At 63.9% G+C, this 14,499-nt stretch overlaps 1 protein-coding gene across 7 annotated transcripts in view; it reads right to left on the bottom strand.

The window, feature by feature from the left end:
- Positions 1 to 663: 663 nt before the first annotated feature.
- DTX1 (deltex E3 ubiquitin ligase 1) overlaps positions 664 to 14,499 on the bottom strand; it is a 39,846-nt gene continuing 26,010 nt past the window's right edge. For 6 of the 7 annotated variants that reach the window (XM_070066246.2, XM_089322987.1, XM_089322988.1 and 3 more), the window contains 7 exons: positions 3,534 to 3,595; positions 3,121 to 3,282; positions 2,779 to 2,840; positions 2,541 to 2,699; positions 2,142 to 2,303; positions 1,976 to 2,065; positions 664 to 1,627 (listed from right to left, as the gene is read on the bottom strand). In XM_070066246.2, the coding sequence (XP_069922347.2) occupies positions 1,403 to 1,627; positions 1,976 to 2,065; positions 2,142 to 2,303; positions 2,541 to 2,699; positions 2,779 to 2,840; positions 3,121 to 3,282; positions 3,534 to 3,595 (922 nt within the window). In that variant the 3' untranslated portion in view covers positions 664 to 1,402. Of the gene's footprint in view, positions 1,628 to 1,975; positions 2,066 to 2,141; positions 2,304 to 2,540; positions 2,700 to 2,778; positions 2,841 to 3,120; positions 3,283 to 3,533; positions 3,596 to 11,485; positions 14,497 to 14,499 lie in introns of those variants that run through there. The other variant, XM_089322990.1, reaches the window with a different exon arrangement.

The raw sequence follows: 14,499 nt of genomic DNA, 5'->3' as shown, positions 1-14,499 counted from the left end.
GACCCGGGCTGCCCTCCCTTGCTCTGAGCCTTGGTCAAGCCTGTGGGAAACGGGACACGAGTGCAGAAGTGTGGTTTTCACAGTGGATCCCAGCCGGGCGGCTCAGGAACCCAGGCGGGCCTGCCACTGGCTCAGAACCTGAGGGTCTGTGGGCTGGGATCAGGGTTTTAACAAGTCCCTGGGTAAGGCTGGGGTCTGATCACAGGTCTGGGGAGTGGGCGAGTTTACAGGGGAGGGTTCCTGGTGAGATTGTGTTTGAGAGTGTAGAATGTTTGGGAACACCAACTGGCAGAACCGGAAGGGCCTCCAAGGACCCTCTTCCGATTTTGTGCAACTGGAGAGACAAACTCAAGGCTAGCTGCCTGGTCGGGTGCGGAAGGAGCGATACCCAGTGCGGCCAGCAGGGGTCGCCAGGAGGAAAGGCTCAGATTTTAATCTTGCGGGTCCTGGGGGTCCTGGCCCTGACTTTCCCCAGGGCTCTAAGGTCTCGGCGACCCAATCCCAGCACCCGCCGGCTCCTTCCTGTTGTCCTGGAGCCCCGGGCCCGGAGTCATGCCCCCCCCACCCCCCCACCCCCATGCCCGGCCGTCATCCCCCGATGGCAGTGCAGCCCCAGGACCCCGGGAGCAGCACCCCCCCCCCCATCGGCAGGAAATCACAGGGTGAGGAGGAGAAAGACCATTTATTTCTCCGCCCACAGTGGGACTGGTAGGTTTTCAAGAGAGCAGTCGCTGGCGTCCCTTTAAATCTTGGCAGCCAATCGACAGAGGCGGAGCTGGTGAGTTGCCGGGGCAACAGGCCCCTGGTTGGCCGCAGACCATCAGCCACCCGCTGCCCACTCCCAAGGAGAGGGAGGTTGACCCTTCAACATCCACTCTGGACTAAAGTGGGCCCCTCCTCTGGCTGCTGTGGCTGGAGGAGGGGTGGGGGGGAGAGCAGGTGCCCTTACCTGGGACGGAATAAGGCCTGGTGATGGGAGTGGAGTCAGGGTCCCAGACAGACGAAGACACGCGCACAGCAGGAGGCCTCGCCCTCCCGCCCCCATGCGGAGGTGGCTGGGGGGGAGGGATGGGCCGGGCTCCCCAGATCTGTTTCCCTCCCGGGAAGCCACGCAGGCGCCAAGTCAGGACAGAGATGAGAACCCTCGGTTATGGGGGGGGGCGTCTGTCTTCGCCCCCAGCTTGGGGTCCATCGAGGCACGTGGGTGTGCGTGCGCATGTGTGAGGGGGTGGGACGCTGTCCCCCCAGCAGGGAGGCTGCTGTGGCTTCTGGAACTCTCTGCGGCCCGACCTCCCCCGCTGTCCCCGCGCGTCGTGAGCGTTCCTACGGCTTCTGCAGGCTGCTCCCCCGCCCTGAGCCGGGCCGGGGGCGAAGCAGGAGGGCAGGCAGGCCGCCTGGGGCCTCAGGCCTTGGCCGCAGCCTCCGACACACCCTGGGCCGTGAGCTCGGCCAGCACGTTGTCCAGGTAGCTAGCGTCCGGGTAGCCGTGGCCCGTGAGGTTGGAGCCGAACTCGGTCTTGTGGTGGATCTCGTTCCACACCACGGTGTCCGACTCGCCCGTGGTGTTGGACGTGCCGATGGTGAAGATGAGCCGGCGCTCCCAGGCGGTGATGAGCAGCCGCAAGACCTGGGGAGGGGCGCCGGGCTCAGGGCCCCGCCCTCGGCCCGCCCACTCCTGCGAGCCCCGCCCTCGGTCCCCAGAGCCCTGCCCCGCGAGCCCCGCCCCGGCTTAGGCCCCGCCCCCAGAACTTCTCCCAGTTGTCTGCCCGTGTCTTGGGGTGCCGGACAGCCTGCCGCGTGGCCCCGCACACGCAGATCCGCCCACCTGCCCCAGACTCTCCTTATCTGTAAAATGGGTTCAAGACTTAGACCCCAGGGGGCTGGGGAAGTGGGCCCAGGTGGGGGATGGGAGCAGAGGCCCTGCTGGCCGGGACAGGACAGGCGCACGGGCTGGGGAGGGGTCGCCGACACTCACCTTGCGCCCCTTCTCGTTGTTGGGCAGATAGCAGTGGCGCGGGAAGCCTCTGGCTGTGAACTTCTTTCCGGGGTTGGGGTGCTCAGGGCCCTGTGGGGAGAGCGGCGTCAGGGGCTGGGTCGGCGGGCGGGGGTGGGGGTGGGGGGCGGGTGGGAGCGGGGCTCGCCTGGATGCCCGTGGGGATGTCGTAGACGATGCGGATGGTCTGGGTGTCGGCGAAGCCCGGCAGCGAGTGGGGGATGAGGTGGAACTCCATCTTCCCCGGCGGCTGCGTGCCCGTCTTCTCGCCGTAGATGGCCTTGCACGTGGGGCACTGCAGGCTGCCGTCCTGGGGGGGGGGGCGGTGAGCACGCGCCCGGGGCCGCGCCCCGCGTCCCCACGCCCCGCCCCCGCCCGCCAACCTTGTTGCTGTACAAGGCCACGAGGCACAGCAGGTCGAGCCCCGCCCACGCCCCGCCCCACCCGCCCACCTTGTTGCCATTGCTGTACATGGCCACGAGGCACAGCAGGTCGCGCCCCGCCCACGCCCCGCCCCGCGTCCCCACGCCCCGCCCCACCCGCCCACCTTGTTGCCATTGCTGTACATGGCCACGAGGCACAGCAGGTGGTACATGTGGCCGCAGCGGCCCAGGCGGCCCACGAGCTCCGGCCGCACGCCCTTGTGCCGCAGCACGCCCTCGTAGCCCGAGGCCGTCACCAGCCGCTCCATGCAGATGGTGCAGTCCTGCGGGGCGGGGACACGTGGTGGGCGCGGGGCTTGCAGGGCCCGCGCGGGGAGGCCGGGCACGGCGGGGGCCGCTCACCTCATCGGGCGGGCTCTTGACCTTCTCCATGTACCTGCGCACCACGTCCTCGGGGTTCTTGCCTGCGGGGACACGCGCCAGAGTCAGACGGGGCGGGGGTCAGAGGGCGAGGGGTGGGGGGGCCGGCCTGGGGGCGGGGGTCAGAGGGCGGGGTCCGGCCGTCACAGCTGGGGGGGGGGCAGGAGCGGGGGTCAGAGGGCGGGGTCCGGCCGTCACAGCTGGGGGGGCAGGGGCGAGGGTCCCGGCCGTCCCAGCGGAGGTTTCCTTGGTGGGGGGGCAGGGAGGGGCGGCTGCGGGCGGGGGTTGGGGGGAGGTCCGAGGCTCGGCGGGCTGGGGGCCTACTCTTCCTGAGGTGCTTCTTCTTGGTCTTGCGGCACACGCCCGGCACGCCGGGCACCGGCTTCACGTCGCTCTTGCTCACGGGCGGCGGGTGCAGGATGGGCTTGGGCGCCCGCGTCAGGCACACGGGCAGCCCCGCGGCGCACAGCAGGATCCCGGTCATGCCTGCGGTGAGGGCGGCTGTCAGGGGGCGTGGCGCCCGGAGCTCCGCCCTGCGCACGAGGGCCCCGCCCCGGGCCCGCCCACGCCATGCCCCCCGCGAGTCCCGCCCACCCCTGCTGTCGCGGGCCAATGGTAGGGGACGCTTCCTCAGGGCCCCTCCCACCAGCTCGTCATGGGTGGAGCCACGGAGCTCAGAGGCGGGGCTGCCTCCTCGCGGGCCCCGCCCTTCCTTCCCGCCCCCGGGCGGGACTCACCTGCCAGGGCCGGGTGCACCGGCCCCGTACCGTTCAAGTTCTTCACCGGGAGCGCAGGGACCCTGTGGGCAGAAAGCAGAGGCCGCGGCTGGACTCAGCCCTCCTTGGCAGACCACGGGTCGCTGGCACACTGACCGCCCGCGGACGCCACTCCCGCCCTGACGTGCGTTAGGCGCAGGGGTGTGGCGGGGCCTGCGCCTCCCGCTAGCCGGGTGCGCCGGGAGACTTGGCACTCCTTCCCCGTCCCGCAACCGGCGCCTCCCTAGTGAGGGCCCCGAGTCGCCCCTACTGCAGACGGGGCTACCCTAGCTCTCTCAGACGCTGTCTTCCCTGCGGTCCGCAGCACTGAACCCCATACGGTCTCCAAGGAGGACCAGGCTGGGAGGCGCCAACGGCAGCCCTGGGCTCGCTGAGGGCTCGCCCGGGACGTACGTGGGCGGTGTGCAATCTGGGTTTTCTAGGTACTCGCCTTTTGCTTCCTTGTGGTCCCCGAGACGAAGGTGTTGTCCCCTCCCCTCCGCGGCCCTGCAGCAAATCCTGCGGGACGCGACCCTACCCTCCACTGTTTGCCGTGAGGGTCCGTGAAATCCTGCACCTGGCAAGGCCCAAGCACAGGCCCGGAAGCTTCAACCATCATCATCCTCACAGTTAACCTTCCTCACGGGGAACCTCCCCAGCGAAGCCTTGAGCAGACAGCTAGCCTCTTCCTGCTCGGTCCCCTCCTCTAATGTGGGGCTAGCGCTCCTCACCTAGGGCTCCGGGAAGGGCATTCCAAGGAATACATTACACATACCTGTACAGAGAGACATGCAAATCCCTCCAACACGTGACAGAAACAGGCACTCGCATACAAGTGCAGACACTCCAACACTGGAGGAACACACCACACACACTCCAGGGAACCCCCCCCCCCCGACACACACAGAGAAAATGCCACAACCAGAGATAGATACACTGAAACACAGCGGGACACTCAGCTGGACGAAAGGCTGGCCCCAGGCACACGGCGCTGTGGGTGAGCAGATGCAACTCTGGGGGACAGGCCCTCAGCACGAGCACCCAGCACCCCGAGGCCCACAAAGCGACCCGCCTTCTGCACACGGGGACGCCTGGACACGCTGCATCCCACTGCATGCGGGGACACGTTCGCACACACTGACTCATGCCACACAGAGGAACCCGTGTGCACAGGAACCCAGCCACCCCAGACACTGAGGCACAGACACTGGGCCCAGGAGACCCACACTTTGCACACGTGCACTGCACACAACATGTGCACTGCACACAGCCCCTCCACTCCGGCTGCTCACACCAGACGGGCCAGGGAACCTTCAGACACCTCCAAGGGCTGTCAGGGGGCAGGCTTCGGCGACGAGCCCTGGGAGGAGGTGCTGGGTGGCCCCGAGCCACCTGATCACAGCTCGGAGGGAGGCAGGTGCACTGGGTCCCCTGGGACCTGGGCCATGGACCTGCTGGCTCTCAGTTTTCCCATTTGTGCTGGGGACAGCACATCAAGTTTAGTGGAGAGGAGAGTGCAGGCGCCTTGGCTTTCGGCTTCTGGAAGCCGGGGGCGGGGAGGGCCGAGTGGCATCGGACGCTGCTCGTCATCTCTCACACTCCTCCAAGACCTCCCGGGGGGATCCCCACCTGACTTCATTGCCCCCCAGCCCTCAAGCATCTCTGCTTCTCTGCCTGTCCTTCAAACGCCTCTGGGGTAGACACACTCTGAGGTCCTCGCCTATCTAGGTCTCCCCACCCACTCCTCTTTCTTCTTTTCTGTCTCATGGAACCAAAAGCTTCTTTCCTCTCTGCAGGACCCTCTGTGAAGTGCAAGGCACGCATGCTATTACTCTCTTGTCTGCTACCCGTGGCAGACATCACCAATCCATCACAGCACTCTCTCAGTCTGAGCAGACTCCTCCACACAGCTCTCCAGGCAGCCTCTATCCGCCAGGGAAGCCAGTTTGCTTCGCTTGGTCTATATGCATCCTAGATCTGGTCCAGCTGATGCCCTTGGTCTTGCTGAGCCTTTAGCCTGGGGTTTATTTAGGCAGAGGCACCCAGGGAAGCAGGGTTTCAGATCTCAGCTGCCTAAGGTTCCAGGCACTTAAAAACCACAGAGCCCTGGGTTACCAAAGTCAGCAGTAGGAGGGCTGTGAGTGGGGCGTGATGGAGGCACTGTTCTCTGTTTGCCCACCGGCAAGCAGGGGGCCAGCCCCGAGGGACAGGCTCCTGCGAGAAGCCGGGGGAGCAGGGTTCCCACGGCGCTGAGCGTGGGAACCACCCGGGGCCCCTTTTGATGTGGGCTGGACTGCTTCCTCTGAGTGGCTGAGAACATCCTCCTGCCCCGGACTAAGCCTGCTGCCCATGGGGCAGCCTTCGCCCCTCCCCCTGCCTTCTTGGGGCCCCTTGGAAAGCAGGTCTGGCTCGCCCCAGGCAGGGACGGGTCCCGCTGCCAGGCTGGTCTCCCTGCTGCCTTGCCTAACCTTGTGTCTGAGCCCGTCTGTCCTCTGCTCTCAGGGCCCCTGCCACGCCCACCTTACTCTGACCTCCCAGCCTGGCCTCTGCCTCCCCGCTGAACCTCGTTTCTTGTGTACTCACCCCTGGCCCACTCCCCTCCATCCACCCTGGTGTCCCTGCTGTTCCTCCCCACGCCAGGCACACTTGCACCCCAGGGCCTTTGCACTTGCGAATCCCCTTCCCGCTCCCTCACTTAACAGAGATCTGGGCTCAAACTTCCCACCACTTCACTTTATAGACACCCCTGTCTTTGTCCTTATCTCACTGAACTTTTCAAATAGCATTAGAATGTCTCCAAGCAAGACCAGGCACCGTATGGTCTGGCCTGGCCTCTCCCTCGTCTCCCAGCCCCTTCACACACACCTGTGCCCATAGGCCAGCACAGTCTCCTCTCGCAAAGGCTCCCTTCGCCCTCGCCCCGTCCAGATCCTGAGTGATGGCTCGCTCAGGCCCCTGCAGACACGCCACCTCGCTAGAGAGACCCTCCTTGCCTGCCCGGCTTCAACACCAGGACCTGGCAGCCAGCAGGTGTTCAGCAAAAACCTGCTGTAGGGAGGGAGGAGGGAGGGAGGACGGGAGGGAGGAGGGAGGGAGCGAGGGGCGGAGTGGGGATGCTGTGGGCACACGAAGCCCGGAACCCTGCGCGCGGCACACCCTGAAGTGGGCTCGAAGCGAACTCGCTCAGCAGCTCTAGTGCCGGGAGCTCTTTGCCAATGTTGGCTCCAAGGTGAGCGTGCGAAGGGGAGCTCTCAGCTACGCCCCGTCCACCTCAGGGCAGCAGTTCGGGCACAGTTTTGGAGAACACTCCACTAAGGCAAATTCTCAGCGTGGCTGAGAGGCGAAGGCAGGACGCTCTGCCCGAGAAAGGACGGTCTCCCAGGATTCGTCCAGGAAGTGGGACAAGGCTGGTTCACACTTTGCACCTGCCCTGGCTGCACGCTAATGTCCACAGACGGTGCAGGGAGATTGGCTTACTTGCTGTTCCTCACACTGATCCCTGCTCTGTTTTGTCTGAGTGCCTTTGACCACTGTGTCCTGTGTCCCTGGAAGCCCTGTGATGGACAGAGGGGCCACCAGAGCAGGAAGATGTCCCCCATGTAGCCCCGACCCAGCCTGCCCAGGGCGGGGCCAGCTCCAGGGTCCAGGTGCTTCAGCCTCTTGGAGGGCGCAGAGGGCTCCACAGGTTGGCCCCACAGAGCACCCAGCAGGGACAGCCCTGGCCTCAGGGACAGCCCTGGCCTCAGGGACACAGGCTACCAGCTCTCTGCTCACCCTGCCTACTCAACTGACCACACACTCACACTGCCCACACTGACCGTGCACCCACACTGACCGTGCACTCACACCCACCCCTTCAGTACAGGCACGCCTCTCCTGGACTACCTTAAGTGAACTCTTAGCCACGCCCTCTTGTAGTCCCCAAGCCACTGGCTCCAGTATTCTCGAGGAGCCAGGCCTTTCCCGCTTTCTAGTCGTGTGTTTCCACACCTGTCTCTGCCATCAGACTGTGTGCTTCTGGCAGAAGTGGACGGGGGGGAGACCCCGCTCCATGAGCACAGGACAGCACCGTGAGGAATGCATGCCCAGTGAGCAGTGCCAGACAGGACACAGGGCCACCAGCTCTCCGGTTGCCTCAAGGGTGCCTGGTGTCCTGGGAAACAGCAGGCCATCTAAGTCCAAATCATTGCTGCACAGATGAGGTTGGAGCAGGGATGCTAAATCCATGGCATGCACACAATTCCTGCCTAGCTAGTGCCACTGGCAGACATCACCAATCAATCCCAGTTCTCCTCACTAAGCCATGCTACAACCTCAGAATCCCCCTCCGCACGGTGCTCCAGGAAGTCACTACCACTGAAGCAGAGAGGGCGCAGGGAGGACATCTGCTTGTCATTTATTTTGCAGGCAATGGCAGATGACGGTGTCCAGAGAGGGGAAGTGACTTCACAGAGGTCACCCAGCTGGGTAGTGGAGCAGCCGGCAATGACCGGGTCCTGGAATTTCTGAGTCAGAGGCCAGGGCTGTCCCTGCTGGGTGCTCTGTGGGGCCAACCTGTGGAGCCCTCTGTGCCCTCCAAGAGGCTGAAGCACCTGGACCCTGGAGCTGGCCCCGCCCTGGGCAGGCTGGGTCGGGGCTACATGGGGGACATCTTCCTGCTCAGGTGGCCCCTCTGTCCATCACAGGGCTTCCAGGGACACAGGAAGCCACCTGGTGCACCCCTCAGGCCAGCAGAGCCCCCGCCCCTGTCTGCTTCTGGCCTCCCTGTTCCTCTCCTGACCCCCACTTGTCACCACCTCTGATGACAGCTTCCAGGTTCCTGGACTGGCCTCCAACCCCCTCAGGATACCCGGCACTGAGCCAGCAGCTCCCTGGGCAGCTCAGACAGCTACTGGGAACAAGTTGGTGACGAGGGGCAGACGGTGGAAGAAGGGGAAGGGTGCTCTGGGGGCTCCACGCCCCCCTCTGCTCCTCCTAGAAGCTCCTGCCACTTGCGCCCCTCCCCTAGTGCCAGGGCACCCAGCCTGGGCCCAGCCCCCTGCGTAGAAACTGGAACACTGGAAGGCTGTCTCAGTGGCTAGCCGGCTGCTCTCTGGGGACCTGGCTCCCTCTTCCCTCCCTCGCTCCAAGCCTCTGAGTTTTGGCGGCCTCAGTTTATTCCTCTGTCAAATGGGGCTGCTCACCCTTGCCCTCCCAGAGAGACGTTTTGAGGAGCACTCGGCATTTGGGGCTCAGATTTTCCCAGAGACCTGGGGCTCCGAGTCCCTCTCCCGCCCCCCTCCCCCTCCCAGCCTGCCCAGCGCTCGGCTGGGGGAAGCCCAGGTAGGAGACGTGAGGGCAGGGCAGGGCCTCCGTTCCCACGGCCTGGGGCAGCCACGTGCACTGGGGTGTGTGGTTTGGCCTCCCAGGGAGCTGGGCAGGAAGTGCTTGGGGGTGGGGGGGAGGAGATATGTTTGGTCTGACCCTGTGGTGGGGTGGTGATGGTGGTGACAGCCCCGGAGCACTGGCCAGGGAATGGGGGCGGGGGCCGGGTGAGCCCTCCCCTCGCCGTGCACCTCGGCTCTGTCCCGGGTTCCCCACATTTGGCTGCAGCACCCATGAGAGAACCAGAGAGTGGGCTCCTGCAGTAAAAACAAATCATTGTGATGTTACAACAAGGACACAAAACCGCTCAGCACCGTGAGGTCCACTGCCTGCCGTCTCCCTGCAGCCTCCCCGCAAGACCAAAGCCCTCTCCACGCCCCCCCTCCCTGCCCCCCCCCCCCCCACCGTGTGAGCTGCCCTGCTTCTGTCTCTGACTTCCTCTCTCACGGCGGTGGCCTCTCCAGCCTCTGGCGCCACTCTGGCCGGCTCCAACACACCAGACCTGCTCCTGCCTCAGGGCCTTTGCACCAGCTGTCCCTGCTGTCTGGAGTGCTTGCCCAGCCCTCTGCCAGACTTACTTCTCAGCCTCCTTCTGTCTTTGCTCAACGTTTACCTCTCAGCGAGCCGGTCCTGACCTCTTTACTTACAGAATTACATCCCTCGCAGCTCTACTGTCCCCCCCTCCCCTTCTGGACTTCTCCTCTGTATGTTACGTCTCCTTGCCACATTCTAGCGTTTCTTTAGCTGGTTTACTGTTTGTCTCCCTCTAGACGTGAGCTCCAACAGGACAAGGACAGCCTGTTTGATTCCTCGCTGTGTCGCCAGGACACACAGGGGTTGCCAGAAAGCAGGGCTCAGTCGTGGAAAAGCAGATGACCGGATACCGCCACTACTGTTGCAAAGAAAAGGCAACCAAGGGGCGGAGGACGGCCAAGGCTTCAGGCTCCCAACGCAGGCAGCGAGCCTGCCAACCAGTAAGGAAGCAGTAGGCAGCCCGGGCACAGGCTGAGAGAAACAAACAAGCCATTGGCAAAGGAGAAACCCTGTGGGCCCTTCGACAGGAACCGGTTCTCAGGAGCGACTGGAAGCCAAAGATAAGAAACCGTGAATGGATCTCCTTGGCGCCCGCCGGGTTGGCAACGCCGCACGAGTCTGACAGCGATGGGTGGGGTGGGGGTGCAGACTGGAAAATGCAGGCACTTGGACATCTGGCCTCACGCTGGACATCAGCCTGTGCTGCCAGTCCCAGTGCACAGACCAGAGAGGGTGACTGGCTCAGCTGGGGTCACACAGCAAATGGGGGTGCTGGAGCCATGCCTGAACCCAGTCTGCAGTGCAGTGGCCACCGGCTGGGGCCTCCAGGACCAGGGTCTTAAATAGCACAGCAGGTAGGGCATGGGGTGCCCCCAAAGCCCCAGACAGCTTGGGCTTTCAAATCACAGTCCCAACTGCATGACCCTGAAAAGCCTTCTAGAACTCAAGTTTCCTCCCTGGAGAAAAATGGGGCCAGCAGGACCCTGGGTTTCTGTGGGGAGGAGGAGACTGGGCCCTGGTCATCGTGAGCGCTCAACAGACAGGAGCAGCCCCAGCACGGGGAATGGAAGCCCGGAGTCCGGCTCCGCTGCCCCACAGCTGGCTGCCGAAGAGCTGGCCACTGACCTCACCCAAGGCTGGGCAGATATGCCCCAGCCCGCGTGTGGCCCAGGCCCAGGCTGCCAGCTGGGCCCCACTGGCTATGTGACCCTGAGCAGGTTCACCCCCTCTCTGGGCCTCCCTTCCAGGGCGGCAGGGAGAACTTCCGAGTCCTGGGTCTCCTGCACCTGCCAACCCCACAGAGCCCGCATGCGGGAGAGGCGTGGTCTGAACTCCATCCGGAAGATGGGGAAACTGAGGCCAGAGAGGCAAAACCACCAGGAGAGGCCTGAGTCTGGGTCTGTCTGAGTCCAGCAGAGTGGGGGGAGAGGGGGAAGGGAGCAAGAGCTAGCAAGAGACTGCGACAGAGAGAGGGAGACCCAGACAGAGGGAGAGAGAGACAGACAGAGGGAAAGATGGAGAGACGGGGAGGGAGAGAGAGAGAGAGAGACAGTGAGACTGGGAGAGACAGAGAGAGGAAGAGATGGAGAGGGAGAGGGGGAGAGAGAGAGACAGAGGGAGAAATGGAGAGAGGGAGAGACAGGGAGGGAGGGAGAGAAGGAGGAAGAGGGAGAGACAGAGACAGGGAGATGGGGGGGAGAGACAGACACAGGAAGACCCAGGCAGAGGGAGAGATAGAGAGGGAGAGAGAGGGAGGGGGAGATACAGGGAGACTGGCAGAGACAGAGCCAGGCCAGAGATAGGAGGAGGCACCCCGGAGCCTGTGCCCCGTGCCCTGCCCCGGCCTCAGAACGCCCTGTGCTCAGGGGCAGTCTTCCCAGGTTGGACAAGGAGGCTGCAAGGGCCTGGAGGGCAGCAGGGGTTAGGGGGAGACCCTGGGCGAGGGGCTGCCTGTGCCTAAGAGAGACCTCAGAGGCCCAGCCCTGCCCCCACCTCAACCCTGGGCTCGAGGTCTCCGGCACGGAGAGAGGACACACCTGTGTTGTTGAAGCCGCGGCCGGGGCAGCCCGAGCAGACTCAGCGGAATCCAAACACGGCAGAGAGTGGGGAAGGGCCCGAGGGGGCCTGGGGCCGGGTCGGGGTGGGGAAGCCTGGCCGCCCCGCTGCTTGGAAACCCGGTCCCTTTTCCTGCACAGGCCATGGTTGCCTTGGCAATGGGAAGCTCTGATCAGGCAGAACCAGGGTCTGCTGCCCCCACTCCCCTCACCTGGCCCTGCCTCCCCAATCTCGGGGCTCCTTGGAGATGGAGGTCAGGGGGACTCCGACAGGGGCTTCAAGGCTGGGGTGGGACAGGGGAAGTCTGTGTGGCTGGGGAGGGGTGAGGGGCCCTTGTCAGCACCCCCCCGCCCCCATCTCCCGTTTTCCAGGGCAATGCCTAGGCTCATCGAGGGTCAGGAATGGCTGGGGAGGGGGAGGGGAAGAGGGAGGAGGAATGAAAGGCAGGGCACACGGCTGGGGAGAACCTGTTCATGACCAGCCCCTCCAAGGAGAAACCTTTCTCCTCCCTACAGCCAGCCAGGCTCCAGCACACTCTACAGCTCCCCGCGACCGCAGGTCCCCTGACGCCCCGCCATCTCGCCTTGCGCCCCTACTTGGGAACACGTCTCAGCCCCTTTGTTCCCTGTGCGTACTTCCAGAACCTTCGGGATTCAGTCCTGCCACCAGCCTCTGTGGGTGCAGGGCCCTGCCTGGGGTGCCCCTCCCCTCTGGCCGGCCCCTCACACCCCAGCCTTTCCTGAATGGGTCAGGCCCCAGGAGCCCCTGGGAGGTGCACAGGGCATCCTCTCTGCTGGGGTCAGCCTTTCTCCACATCTGGCCACCTCCTCCGAGGGGTCCTCCCTGACCACCGCCCCTCTGGGCCACCCTGGGCCACCAGCTCCCCAGCACGCCCCTCTCTCCAGGATCACTTGCTCCTCCACTGTCTCCCCATCCAGCTGTGACCTCCACTGTCTCAGCTCAGCGAACACACATCCACATGTGCACACGGGGGAGAATTAGCACCGGGCAAGGCAAGGTGTTCCCAGTGGCTTTCAAAAGTTTCCTGGGTGACTAAGTTCATTTCCTGGGGCCGGCGTGGTGGCGCAGTGGATAAAGCCACCACCCGTGATGCCAGCATCCTGTTTAGGCACCAGTTTGAGACCCAGCTGCTCCACTTCCAATCCAGCTCCCAGCACCTGGGAAAACTGTGGAAGATGGCCCAAGTGCCTGGGCCCCTGCACCCATGTGAGAGACCTGGGAGAAGCTCCTGGCTCCTGGCTTTGCACCAGCCCAGCCCCAGCCATTGCAGGATCTGGGGAGTGAGCCAGCGGATGGAAAATTTTCTCTCTGTGTCTGTCTCTTCCTGTCTCTTTCAAACAAATGAATAAATATTAAAAAGAAAAAAATCATTTCACCTGGCAGCCTGTTAAGCATAATTGTGAAAGTCACTAGGATTATCCTATCCTATCCTATCCTATCCTATCCTATCCTATCCTACCCTATCCTATCCCATCCCATCCTATCCTATCCTGCCCTACTCTATCCCAGTGTATTCCACTGTATAAATTCCAGCCTCCACCTCCTGGTTTCCTGCCCACTGGTGGATCACGCCATTACTGCCCAGAGAGGTCTCCAGGGCCTTCCTGGCTCTGCTCTGACACCCACTCTTGTCACCCCGGGCCCCAGCCCCTTCTGGAATAGGGCGGTGGAGCCCCCCTGGTGCTACAGCCCTTGAGAGCGCCTGGCAGGGAGTCCCGGCCATGGCTTTGGCCATGGCTTCGGTGGAAGCCTCCCCAGGCCCCCTCAGGTCTCCTATCTGTTGGCTCTGGACCTTCCCGAGGCTGGGGTCACCCGGGCGGGTGCATCTCTGTCCCCATGGCCCAATCCTCTGAGAGGGCTGACCCATAGGGGGAGGGGAAGGGAAGGGTGAGGCCAGCAGGTGGCTCAAGCTCTTCCCCTGGAAAATTCCAGCTCCCCCACCCCCCAGTCCTTCCTCCTGGATAACAAAAGGAGTCCCAACACCATCACCACACCATAGGGAGCCCTGTCCCCATTTGACAGATGGGGAAACTGAGGCTGGGCAAAGGGGACAGACCGGCCCCAGATGTCACCACTCAGAAGGGGCTGAGAGGGGATTGGCACCCAGGAAGTCAGACTCTCAAAGGCCCAGGGGACACACAGTCTCTGAGAGCCATTCAATGCCTGGGTCCCCTGTCTGCTCCCGGGAACCCTGGCCCCCACCCCCACCCGGTCCTCTCTCTGCTCCTCCCTCATTCACACCCTCAGGGCCTTGCCCTCTGCTCGGATGGACACAGCCGGGGCTCTGGGTGGCCCACAGCGGCTGGGTCTCCACCCTGGGGCCTGGGACACCTTAACCCGAGGTTTTCCGACTGCAGGACCTGCATGCACCCCCAATGCAAGGCCGCTGGGAAAGCCGGTTCAGAGAAGGAATCCCAGACGGGCTGCTCAGGTTCAAATGAGGGCAGAGAGGCTGACGGGGGTTTGCAGGCTTTATCCACTCCTCCTCCTGCCCTGCCAGCCTCCACTCCAGGTCACACCAGGAGTCCCTCGAGTCCCCGGCTGAAAGCTGCAATGTTAACCCAAATCACGGCGGTATTTCAGGTGCAGCCCGCAGAGGAATACTGTGCACCACGGCCAGGGCTTGCTCCAGCCACCACAGAGTGGGGCCTGGCCAGGAGCAGGTGCAGGGGACCCCAGGGCCTGGCTCCAGCCCCAGCACTGCCCCTCGGCGACCCTCTCCCAGCCTCAATCATCCCATCTGTGGTACGGGCAGGTAGAATAGTTAGCGGGGAACTCCTCCGGGTGATGGCAGGTGGAGTTCAGCAAATAATAAACAAGGAACAGGTGGGGTCCCTGTGGGGAGGGTCTCACCTCTTGTTCCTTGTGGGGTCCTGGGGAGGCCAGGTGCCCAGCACTGTGTAAGTGGGGGCAAGGCCCTCGGGAGAAGCGTGACGGATGCGTCACGTCACTCATGGTGTGGTTCTCCGCTCCT

Source organism: Oryctolagus cuniculus, chromosome 21 (genome assembly GCF_051225735.1).
Source record: "Oryctolagus cuniculus isolate XC-2025 breed Fujian yellow rabbit chromosome 21, ASM5122573v1, whole genome shotgun sequence".
Classification (NCBI taxonomy): Eukaryota; Metazoa; Chordata; class Mammalia; order Lagomorpha; family Leporidae; genus Oryctolagus; species Oryctolagus cuniculus.
Note: the sequence above shows the minus strand (reverse complement) of the source record. Positions and strands in the feature narration are given on the sequence as shown.